We start from the raw sequence: 13,242 nt of genomic DNA on the forward strand, positions 1-13,242 counted from the left end.
TAATAAATTTAAATTATATAATCCTCTATCCATAAAACAAATTCTAATGAGCAATCAAAAGCAACAAACAACTGATGTATTCTCCAGTGTGGATAAACCTCAAAAACATGCTAAGTGAAAGACGTCAGATGCAAAAGACTACATATTACATATTTCCATTTCTATGAAATGTCTAGAAATGTACAAGAAAACAAAGTAGACTGCCTGGGGCAGACAGTAGGAAAGAAGACTCACTGGGGATGAGCTTGAAAGCTCTCTGGATTGATGGGAATGTCCTAACATTGGATGGTAGTGATGGCTGCACCACCTTTTACATGTACCAAAGATCACTGAATTGTATGCTTAAAATGGGTAAATTTTATGGAATGTAAACTATACCTCAAAAATACATGTGTCCTGTAAACTGTTGAATATTTCACTGTTATGAATAAAGTCTCTGTGTTGGAAAGTAGACGATTCCATTAACTATACTTTCACCTTATCTGTTGGAAGATTATATATTGATGATGATTTCTTTCTGCATGTTCAGAGCAACTGAAAGGCCTATATACACGGGTAGTAGAACTTTCTAAACATCAAATGCATGATAGAGGGGCTACGAAGAAAGCCCATCACCCACCACCTATTCCGATACCAATCTTTGGGGATTTCAAGTTTAAGTTCAAGATACTGAGTTGGGGACACACATATGTCCCCTGGAATTCACTACCATTCAAACCATTTTAATGTTTGTGGCCTCTAGGTCTGGAATCCTTGATTAAAAGGATACCAAGAAGTTGACATACCAAGAAGCTGATACCCTCCTTGCTGTTTAGAACATGTAAAAAGTGCCTTGTTTTCATTTTATAGTTTGCCTTTCCCTTCAGTGCATCAGATTTCCAGGCAGCTTGGAAAAAGAGCGAGAGCCTCTTAAGTAGGCAAGTCTAGGGTCAGCCAGTTGGAACGTCTTGGCTCCATTCCCACCCTCATGGCTGTAGTAATGTGCCATTGTTTTAATGTCGGGACCCAGTCCTTACACTTCATTTCACACTCCACATTCCACAGATGTTCCTAATGGAAATAGATCACAATATAGGTCATTGTTTCAAGCACTTTGCCATCCTATGGCCTTATAGTCCCTGTGACAACATATGGAGGATGGAAAAAAACCATACAGATGACATTAGTGGGCCACAAGCAGGGAATTCTGGGATTGAATAAGACACACAAAATTGTATTACAGATATTCCCACACAGCAATGGCTAATATTTTTCTAAATGGAATAAGATTTTTGAACCAAACAGGACGCCTAAAATACCATTTGTTCATGAAGACAGGGATCAGGAGAGAACACACTTGACTTACGTGTTGTTTTTTTTTTTTTTCCCGGTACGCGGGCCACTGCTGTGGCCTCCCCCGTTGCGGAGCACAGGCTCCGGATGCGCAGGCTCAGCTGCCATGGCTCACGGTCCCAGCTGCTCCGCGGCATGTGGGATCCTCCCGGACCAGGGCATGAACCCGTGTCCCCTGCATCGGCAGGTGGACTCTCAACCACTGCACCACCAGGGAAGCCCTGACTTACGTGTTTTTTCCGTTATGCTCACACTGGGTCCCTCAATCTCGTGGAGCTTTGTGTAAACACTGATTTTATATTCTGAATCTGGCTGAAGTCCATAGAAGCAATGTCTGTTTGTCCCTCCACCCAGAGTGGATTCTTGCTTTTGTGTATCTATAATAAAAACAAAACAAAACATACATGAACAAAACATACATACATGAACTTTTTTTAAAAACAGCCATCAGTAGATGATTTGCTTCTAAAATGCTTAATACGCATGGCCTATTCAGATAACTCCAGAATGAATTAAACCTGTTTGAGGGGGTGTATCTTTTTTTTAAAGAGTTAACATTTCCACTGTTTTTTTTACATAGTTGAAACTCACATTTTGTATGTTTAGAAATGAGACTGACTAGTAAAAGGCTGCTGAGGTCAATCCTTTAACAAATGGAGAACTGTTCATGTTTATAATTATATGTACACATCTTAATTGACCTTTTGAACAGGTGTCAAGGTGAGTATATTTATATATATATATTTATTTATATAATTCTAAAAATTAGAATTCCCTTTTATTCAATATGATTCTTCAGAACACAGTCGAACAATTAAAACTTGACATAAAAAGATACATCCTTTTGGCCCCATACAACTTATTACCATACAATAGGATGCCCTTCTTGCCAATGGCCTAAAGATATAAGTATGGAGTTAGAAATTGTCGGGTGTTAAGCAGGTCTCATGCCTGTGGGCTAAGAAGTGGGCTTCCAGGGTCTCAGAAGGTTCATCTATGGGTCCAGGCGGTTTGCGTAGTTGCCACAAATGCAGGCGAGAGCTTGGAACAGCACTAGGACAGCCAGGGTGTCCCCGGACTGTCCAATTCATACCTCTCAGTCTTGATTTTTCACTGACACTCAGGATTTCTTTCGATAGCAAAGGAGACTGCTAGGAAGCTAGGAGGAGGCTCTCCAAATTCCTTGGATTCACTTTAAAGATCCTTTTTTATTCTTTTAAAATCATAATTGAGGAAATAGGACATGGCGCTTAAGTGGCTTACGACCATAAATCATCCCATACATCTTGGTCTCCCAACTCCTGGTTCCGATATTCTTTTTGTTCTACCAAGGAGACATGCCACACACGGCCATGTCCACTGCCACCTTCTCTGTCCTGGCTCTACCATGGCAGAGGCATGTCAAAGAATTTAGGAGAAAAAAAAAAAAAAAAAAAAAGGGCTTCCCTGGTGGCGCAGTGGTTGAGAGTCCGCCTGCTGATGCAGGGGACACGGGTTCGTGCCCCGGTCCGGGAAGATCCCACATGCCGCGGAGCGGCTGGGCCCGTGGGCCATGGCCGCTGAGCCTGCGCGTCCGGAGCCTGTGCTCCGCAACGGGAGAGGCCGCAGCGGTGGGAGGCCCACGTACCGCAAAAAAAAAAAAAAAAAAAAAAAAGAATTTAGGAGGCCTGATTAACTGTTGGCTAATTTCTTCATTCCCATATCCACAGCAAAATTTCTTTGCCTTCTTAGAAGAATTAGTGCTTGCCCTCAGGTTTGGAGAGTGGGAGAAGTTGGATTAATTATATTAGTCACTTCCTGAGAGCTCACTATGGTACCTGGTTCAGTGCTTGGTATTTAATGATAAAAATAAGAGCAAAGGTAGTAATGGCCAACATTTAGTGAGTACGTACTATGTACCAGGCACTATTCTTAGGATTTTATGTGTATTAATTCATTGGATCCTTACAATATTTATAATTATCCCCAATTTAAAGACAAGAAACTGAAGGCTAGGAAAGTTAGTAGCTTACCCAAGTCCATACACTAAGTAGCAGAAGTGAAATGTAAATTCAGAACTTGAAGCCCAGTCTCAGAGGATGTTGCTTTAATTTCCATTAATATATCATAAAATAAGTTAAATATACAATTTTTTTCAAAATGAAAGAGTTGGAGAGCTGCTGAGTACATATGACATTAGTAAGCATGATAGTAGGGAGATCACATGAGTCCTCGTGGCTCAGGGCTTTATAGCTCCATCGGTCACAGCTGCCTACCTTGGTGGCTTCCATTACTGAAGAATTTAAAATTGGTATTTCTCGTAGGCCTAGAGTGTTTATTTATTTATTTTTTAACCATTATTTATTTTTTATAAATAAACCATGGATAACTGGTTAAGAAGAAGAATCCCTGCTACCATGAAAAAAACTACCATGCAAATTTCCCTCTAGATTGATTTTCATCTGATCCACAAATTGCATGCTAGTCAAAGCCTTATATAGTTTTATTTCTAGGAATTTAAAAACCAGTGTTTAAAAACTACATTGATTAAATATACATATTTCTGAGAACTCCTGCAAAATGTTATAGTTTATTAAATATGAAAATATAGAAAATATTAAAAAATACCAGTTGCAGGGAACTATATTCAATATTTTGTAATAACCTATAATGGGAAAAGAATCTGAAAAAGAACATACAAACATATGTATACATGTGTGTATACATATGTATACACACATATATATAAATGAATCACTTTGCTGTACACCTGAAACAAGCACAACAGTGTAAATCAACTATACTTCAATAAAAAATAAATTTTAAAAAAGAGCAAAAAAAAATTGCTTTTTTAAGCATAAAACACGAAAATGCTGAAAAGTGATTTTGGTCTATTTTGAAAGTATAATACCTAGTAAATTTCAATCCATATCTTAAATACATATATGAACAAAAATATATTTATTATAACATACATGTCAGAACAAACATGATATATGTCATTTAAAATTTTGTCTATGGACAAATCCTGATTTTTTAAAATATAATGAAATTAAGGCCATTTGTTGAAAGCAATTTGAAATGTATTTTTATAATTGTGAATATTAAAGAGTTTCAAAAGTGAACATAATGTAATCTCTAGTAATATATTTATGTGGAATGACTTAAGGTCTACCTCAATATTTTATCATATATTATTCAAAATAATGAAATACAAAAATTGTTAAGGTGTTTGTGAGATTATGTATTGCTGTGAAAGGAGTTTAATAGTAAGAAAGTATCAGTAAAGCCTGCCCTCTGCTTTGCTGATGTCCAAGTTCAGTCTGTGGTTCCCAGGCTCAGAACCCCATAATAGCTGCTTCTTTCTGACCATTAACCACTCTTTGGAGCCTCCTGCAAGCTTCTGTGAGCCACCTGTAATACAAACATTTCCCAAATCCATGCATAGATCATCTTTCTCTATCTCCATAAAAGCTTCCAGGACTCTCCAGGAATCAATCCTAGAAATGCACTTTTCTGTCATTTCCTCTATTTCTCATGAATACCCATGTCACAGACCCTTGACAATAGAATACAAATGGGCTTCACTACTACTACAAAACCAAAAACAAAAAATCTACAAATCATTGGAAAACTGGAACAGATACAGGAAAATTAATGGGAAACAGTATCAGTTTGATCCCAGTGCTAATGAAGGGTTACATGAATGGGGATGTATCCATGTTGCTTTTGGCATGTGTGATTCAGGTCTAATGGCTTTGCCTTAAAGAAAAACATTTAACGCAATCAAATGATGATTAATTTCCTCAACACCTTGTGCCAAAAGCCAGGAATTAAATTTATTTTTTTGGAATGGGGGAAAAAATCTGTCATTGTGCATTCATTCTTATGAAGCAAGGCTAAATATATTCTCTGAGTTACTGTCATAGTGATCATCATGACACCAAATTGACTCCCCAAAATGTCCTATGAGTGGTTACTGAGATCCACAAGCAAGTAATATCCAGGATCCAGGATAGTCAGCTGGAATTTGATGATATATGCTTCCACTCTCCAGGTCTTTCAAATACCCTGACCCCCAAGCATAATATCACTGCTTCAAAAAAAGTTTAATCTTGAGAATAGGTTTTTGTTTCATATGATCATTTTGGGGGGATCTGTTCCCTGATAAGGTAGGCTCTCCACTATGCTGCAATTCTCTATTCTTGTTAACGGATGACACAGCAGAATTGACATTTTGGTATCTAAAGATAGAAGACAAGTTGAGCATCCTTTGAAACGTAAAAAAATCAGGCTAAAAAGAAAGTCACCAAGTTAATGCGATTAGGGAGGGAATACAGTATTGTGGTCCATGTGGTGTATAAATACATGAACTTGAAGGGAAAAACTACATTCATCCTTGGGTGTCACTTCAACTCAGAAACAGCTGGACAGAGAGACAGAACTCTTGAGCATCTGCAGAACAAACGGAGGTTCTCATGGGGTCCTGAATTATTCAAAACCACCCCAAAGTCTCTGACTTTGGTCTGTCCTACGATTAACCAAAAGCCTACAATTTAATTTGGAAAGTGGATGACTGACTCAAAAGCAGATCTGAATTCAGTCTCTCTTGAGAGGACTTGATTCTTTTGGTAACCTTTCTTTTTCTCCTTATTGGCAATTAAAAAATGTCAAGGGCTTCCCTGGTGGCGCAGTGGTTGAGAGTCCGCCTGCCGACGCAGGGGACACGGGTTCGTGCACCGGTCCGGGAAAATCCCACATGCCGCGGAGCGGCTGGGCCCGTGAGCCATGGCCGCTGAGCCTGCGCCCCACAACGGGAGAGGCCATAGCAGTGAGAAGCCCTTGTACCGCAAAAAAAAAAAAAAAAAAAGTCAAAATATTTACACGGGTAGAGGACAGCTGTTGTTTTTGCCTGTCTTGCATCTAAACTTTCTTTCTTTGACTCCATTCCTCCCCGCTCTGAGTCTTTTTGATTTGGAAAGGACTGAATAAGAACATCCACCTCCCCCTCCAGACACAGGGCTGGGAAGTAACCAGGTTTCACCCATAATTTTATTTCATGCCCTTGAACTGAATGACAGATTTAGGAGCATGTGACCCCAAACCAGGCCAATACAACTCAGTTCCTGGACTTTTGTAGGAATAATTGAGAAAGAGGAGTTCTCTTTTCAGTAAAACTATTAAGCTGGAAGCTACGAGTATGTAATTTGGATTAGACTGGGGCCAACTCACAATCTGGCTGAGAACGAAGGCAGAGGAGAGCAGAGCAGAAGCATGGAGCAAGGCTTCATCTCGATGAAACTGTTTGAACACCTAGATTTAGACATGCCTAAAGCCAGATACTGTTGAACTTCTCAGTATGTTAGCCAAGAAATTGACCCTTTCGCTTAAGTCCCTTTTATTCGTGTTTCTACCATTCCCAAACAAAACAAGCAAACCTGAATGATACGGCCTTGCTGCTTTATTCACAAAACCTTGGAAATTTACAGGTATTACCTCAGGTGAAAGCCTCAAAAGAAGTCATTTAGGAGAAACTGAAGCCCAGAGAAGAAAGTTGACCAGCAGCTGTGGTCAGAGCAGACGCAAACCCACCGACTTCACCTCAGGATAAAAGTGCACTGATCAGACCATGGGAAATACACACACACACACACACACACACACACACACACACTGAGAAAACTACCTGTCAAACAGTAGGAGTTTAGCAGAGACATTCATAAACAAGCCAGCCTGGGATGAGGCTTTCCTCCATCACATGGAGGAATTGGGTCCCATTTCTCTCTAGTTTCTCCTCTGATTGAGGGGGAAGGGCTAAAATTTCTGCAGAGGTAGCATATGTAGCCAGTGGGAGATATTACAGAGTTAAAACAGCGGGAGCCCTGGGACTTATGAGCCCATGGAAGAAGGGGCATCTGATCACAAGTCCTTCGAAGCAGTGATCAGGATAATGATCACATTTCTCTGTGAGATAAAGAAACTCAACCTAATTCTTCCCCACTCCAATGTGGAAAGACTATTCCCTGACCTAAATTGTGTAAGTTAAAATGTCTAAACATATTCCCTACTGCTCTCCCCACATTAACTCCCCACCCCAAACATCCATTAGAATCTGTTGCTGTCCAGTTGGTTAATAATATTCAGTTGGACACCTGAGTGAGTAAGATGTAGGCTAACTGGGCTTATAAATCTCTCAGCTATAAGTGCTGATGAAAAATAAATTGAGCAACACTTTTGTCCGTTCCTATTGAATTGAGACTGTTGAGGCTCAGTCAAAGAGGTTTTTGGCAGCCTGAAAACAATCCTGGGAGAGTACAAATTAACTGGAAGAAGGAAATAGGGACTTGCATTTTTTGCTAGTAAAAATCTTGGCATCAGAAAGAGCATACTGAGGTTTTAAATTACCAGATCAATGTTATCAGACCCGTCAATCACATCCTCTGATAAGAATCCCAGTGCCATTTTGCAAATATGCCAAAGTAAAATCATTAAAAAATAATAATAATAAACTGATGGATTTCACTAATCCGTGATAGACAGTTTTGATATCTTTATGTCAATCTATATAATTATAATTTTTAATGAAAGCCAGTGAATATCTACAGGAACCTATGTCTCAATGCCAACTTCTTAAATGATATAAAAGATAAAAATATTCTGGAGTAGTTTGGAAGTGTGATTTTTATAGCTACTATTTTGTTAAAGCTTAACAAATACCACCAAAATGTGATAAATGTCAACCGTTCTATATTAAAGTGCGACTTAGCTAGCCTTAAAAAGATAAATGAAACATAACTCCTCAAGATTTATAGTTGTTTCTCAAACACTTGCATATCTTTCATCTAATTCTGCTTAAGCATCCCATAAATCACATAAAACCACCATAAAACCCATATGGTTTGTCCTGACTTTCCCTTATTCAATGTTTATTCCAGATTAAAGCCACTCCCGTAAGCTTAGCCAGTCTGGCTAAAGAGACCCTTATGGGATCACATGCAGGGAATCAAGGAATTAATAGCTTAAGCACGCCTGCGGAGACAATGCCTTGGCTGGTGTTGGCAGGAATCTCTTCTCCTGTTCTCATCTCCTATTCTCGTATTTTCAGCATATTTCCAAACACTCTCAGCACTCTACTAAACTGTGCTTTCCACTTTCTGGATTGGATCAAAAGTGGGATTTCTGCATGTTGAATGTAGTTATAGCCAGGGATGTGGGCTACGAACTAAACTCAGTCCTATCCAGACCCGAAAAATTAGCTCTTTCTGCTTTTTCAAATGGGGAAACCATGATCATTTACCCAGAAAGAAAAAATATTTAACGATCTTATTAGCAAGTTTGAAAGGTTAAAAAAAATCATCTGGGATTCTCTAGTGTCTATGTCCTCCCCCAAAATAACAAGACGCATCTCTTCTACTGATAATACAAATCTGATTAAAGTAATTTTCATTATTGGATCTCATCTTCTGAATATTACTCATGCTGATAATGTGAAAAGAGGATTAATGGTCCCTATAAACTCATTTTTGGGGAGTCAGTCTTTTGTCATTCTTCTTGATACTTTTAGTGAAAATAAGCAGACATTTTTAGTGTTTCAACTTTGAAGCCAAGTCCCAAATTGTAGATGTACTTGAGAGCCGTGACGCTGAAGAACCCGTCCATGATAGCATAGATACCTCATATCATCTCCTGAATGAGGGTTTGCTGCTCATCAATTATCCGCAAAAGTAAAAAAAAAAAAAAAAAAATCACTGAGAAAAACATTAGAGTCAAACCTAGATCCCCATGGAGTAAAGACCAACATAACAGCGCCATATAATTTTAACATATGTTACCAGTCCTGCCTATTCAGCTCCTATCACCAATAGCAGCTTACATTTCCTGGGTGCTTAATACGTGCAAAGCACTGTTGTAAATGTTTTACAGGGATTCTCTCAGCTTAATCCTAGCAGAATGCCACAAGATCAGCACTATGGTTCTACCCATTAACTACAGATGGGAAAATGGAGGTTTGGAGAGGTTAAAAAATTGGCTTAACCAGCCGTCCTGATTCCAAACCCCTGCACGATCCATAACATAATATTGCCTCCTCAAAAGAATGCTTTTGTCTAATGTTCCTTGTGTGTTGTCCACAGTGATTGGCACAGAGTACATGAGTATTGACAAAAACATATGTGATGGATTGCACTTACCCTGACGGGATTCAATAACTATCCTGTAGGCAGTGGCATGACGTTGCACCTGCCAGCGAGCACACACGCTGGTTGTTTGGATCTGGTCTGCCTGAAGATTGGTCACACCCAAAAACACTGTAGTGAAATAGAAACATAACTATGTCATATTGCAGACAATGCCACAAATGTCCCCAAGTCTGAATTAACATGGTAAAATTCGAATTCAAATTTCCGTAGCCAGTGGTGGGAAATTTGTAAAGTCACAATAAATTAGTGCACAAAAGATTAACTATTTTATAACTTAAAAAAGCAGTTGCGGGCTTCCCTGGTGGTGCGGTGGTTGAGAGTCCGCCTGCCGATGCAGGGGACGTGAGTTCATGCCCCGGTCCAGGAAGATCCCACATGCCGCGCAGCGGCTGGGCCCGTGAGCCATGGCCGCTGAGTCTGCGCGTCCGGAGCCTGTGCTCCGCAACGGGAGAGGCCACAACAGTGAGAGGCCCGCGTACCCCCCCAAAAAAAAAAAAAAAAACCAGTTGCAAAACATGATGTATGATAGGGTCTGTCTGCTATTTGCAAACACAAAAGAAAATATATATTCTGGAAAAGACCAGAAGCAAGGGTAGTAAACTTATGGGTGATTTTAAATCTTTCCTCTTTATTTATGTTTGCTTTTCAAATATTCCACAATTAATATATAATACTTTTATAATAAAAACGTTTAATACGATATACACTCATCAACCACTGAAAGATAGTCATGGTTTAAATGAAAGGGAAGAGCAAAGCAGACAAAGGGGAAGTCTTATTCAGACAGAAGCAGTTCACACCGACTGGTCTTCAAAACATGATTGAATGACAATGGATACGTATTTGAAAATTTAAAAAGGAAAGATTTTACACAGATAAAAAATAATCAAAAGAAATACACAGATTCTTATACTCTTAGAGCAAACGCTGTGATATTCAAAAATGATTCACAGGGAGTTTATTTGGGGAAGCAGTAAAAATATTGTTTCTCCAATACAACAGAGGACTAAACATTCAGTGTTTATCACTTAGAGCCAAGCAGAAAGAGCAGAAAATTAAGAATGTTTACTTTCTCTAATGACCTCTGACTTCATCCACATCATTTCCTCATACTTCCCCTCTCTTTTAGCTACTTCATAAAGTTTAAAAATAGCTTATAATTACTTTTCAAGACAGTAGAGATAATCTAGACTAATCAGTTTGCATGTTGACATTATTCCTTTCTGTTAGGTCAGCAAGGGAAAACCTTCTTCCCTAAGGCCAATTAAACAACCCTCTCCCCCCAAGAAAAAAGGAAATCAATAACGATTTATATAACCACACTAAATTTTAAAAACACCTTGAATTAATTTATTTGCCATTGTATGGGGTTTTATCTTGCTTGGGAGAAAGAGAGAAAACAAATAATAAGCCAATCTAATTTTTACTTTAAGGGTAGACTATAAAACAGTTCAATACCCTCAGTCTTTTAAAATATATTTGGAATAATCACCACATTTAATAAAGGGGAGAAGAGGGATGAAACAGAAGAAAGAGGGGAGCAGAGAAAGGAGGATAAAAAGAGACAAGAAAGAGTAAGGAGAAGAAAGACCAATAGAAAATCATGGACATAAAACATGGCACAAACAGAAAGGGTAATCTGGAGAGGAAAATGAAGATAAACTAGAGGAGAGAGGTAAGAAAGGGTAGGGAAATGCACAGGGGACTCCAAGCTATTCCTACGGAGGGACTGAGGGGTTGTTATAATGGCACAACACAGGGAAATTACTTGCAGTTTACAGTAGTACCTAAAACAGTATCATTTCAACAGCCAAGTACGAGATCAGAACCACAGGCCAAAGCCTTCCTAGGTCTGTTGAAGACAGAGACTATTTCTTCTGAGATTAAACTGATTCCATATCTAGCCTTTAAAATCTAAATATATTCCATAAAAGAGAATTCAGGAAGCTTTCTCTAATGAAAGGATAGGCCCTATATAAAACATAGTTGCCAGATATAGGTGGCTTGGGGTTTGGTCTAATATATGCCTCATCCTTACAAATTCCTTTTATCGGATTAATTTTTTGATTAGCAGTCAGAGTGAGATATGGCCCAAATGCATAAAGCACAATTATTACAATAATAATAGTGGCTATTCATTGAGTGCTTGCCATATGGTAGACACTTTTTATACATTATCTCTTTAATCCTGCCAAGCAGCCTGTAAACAGTTATGATTGTCTTCATCTCGGAGTTGAGAAAATTTAGGCTCAGAGAAGTTAAGTAATTTGCTCAAGGCCTTAGCTAATAAGTAGGAGATTTAAGGTTTATACTTCTGATTATACCATGATGATCATTCTCGAGTATGGGGCATGTACTGTTGATAGCACTCAGGATAATTTCAGTGATCACACAGCCAAACCCTTTTTATTTTGGTCATTTATGTATTAACCTTTAACGTGTATTGAAAATACTGGTTTTCTGTTTAGAGTAATTTGTGGGTTTTAAAAGCATTTAAGTAAAAAAAAAAAAACAGAAACTGTAAGTCCATTTAAAGAAATATATTAAACAGATGGTGTGGAAGCATAACAAACGTCAGGAATATGGAACATATGTGCTGGAGTTGGAAAACACTGTATTATGCCATGGGTGTCTGCAAGTGGTGCATGCCAAGGAGAAGTCCCAGATGGTGAGCAGACAGCATGTAAACCCTTCAAAGATAGAGAAGGAAGTCTTTTGAGTGGTGCAAGTATCTTTTACGGATGGGGTGTGTGTGTGTGCGTGTGTGTGTGTGTGTGTGCACGCGAGATAGAGAGAGAGAGAGAGAGAGAGAGAGAGAGAGAGAGAGAGAGAGAGAGAGAGAGAGAGGAGGGGCAAAGGCTTTGAGAAAAGGCAAATTTCCCCCGGCTCAACTTTGATAGGTTTTGGCCACATCAGGCTATACAGGTTGGTTGGAAAATTTCACCTAATTTGAAAAATACCAGCAAAGACTTCCCAGAAGGAAATCCCATCCACGACCATCAAATATATTGGAATGCCAGGTTCTGACATTCCGTCTGCCAACCAGGACTCTGAACTATAGCCCTGAGTAAGGAGCACACCTTTCTTTCCACGAAACACCATCCAGAAAGGGCAAGGCTGAGGAAAAGAAAAACCAACCGCCAAGTTGAAGCAGGGGTTGAGTTATAGGGAAAACAAAGCAGCAAAACCACATGCAGGGGCTGAAGTGACAGGACATCAGTCTTACGTGTTTTCACCACGCCTGTTAGAGCGTCGCTGAAACCTGAGGCCTGGGAAGCAAATATTTTCACGTTGTAGTCCATCCCACTGAGGAGGTTTGTAATAAGGATGGTGTTGATGTTAGCCCCTACGAATGTTTCCAGCGTTGGGCCAGCAACTAAGAAGAAAGAGTGTATTTCAGTTATAACAGAATGTGGAAAAATGGAAACACTCCTGAAGTAACAGTACTTATTCCACTGTGTTTCAGATTGTCCCAAAGGCAAACAGCAGAGCTGGGGTTTGAATCTAGCCCCATTTAGCTCCAAGACTTACATACCTGACTCCCAGCCTAAGGCTCTTTTTAGGCAACTAGTTCTTCCCCTGGTACTTGAAGAAGCTGGCCCACCCCGCAATCCACCACCCACCATAGTGCGAGGCCTTCACAGTGGAGCTCCTATCGTTGTCATAGGCTTTGGGGCATGTGCTAAACAGAAGTCATTTTCAGTTACCCCACCTCAGGTACCTAGCTTTGTCC

General features: G+C 39.3%; 1 protein-coding gene across 6 annotated transcripts in view; it reads right to left on the reverse strand.

Annotated features, from left to right (window-relative positions):
- The window catches only part of COL14A1 (collagen type XIV alpha 1 chain), a 249,516-nt gene that overhangs the window by 109,447 nt on the left and 126,827 nt on the right, over positions 1 to 13,242 (reverse strand). For all 6 annotated transcript variants that reach the window (XM_079902459.1, XM_079902463.1, XM_079902460.1 and 3 more), the window contains 3 exons: positions 12,736 to 12,885; positions 9,501 to 9,617; positions 1,563 to 1,709 (listed from right to left, as the gene is read on the reverse strand). In XM_079902459.1, the coding sequence (XP_079758585.1) occupies positions 1,563 to 1,709; positions 9,501 to 9,617; positions 12,736 to 12,885 (414 nt within the window). The remainder of the gene's footprint in view (positions 1 to 1,562; positions 1,710 to 9,500; positions 9,618 to 12,735; positions 12,886 to 13,242) is intronic.

This window comes from Stenella coeruleoalba, assembly GCF_951394435.1.
Source record: "Stenella coeruleoalba genome assembly, chromosome: 17".
NCBI classification, from domain to species: Eukaryota; Metazoa; Chordata; class Mammalia; order Artiodactyla; family Delphinidae; genus Stenella; species Stenella coeruleoalba.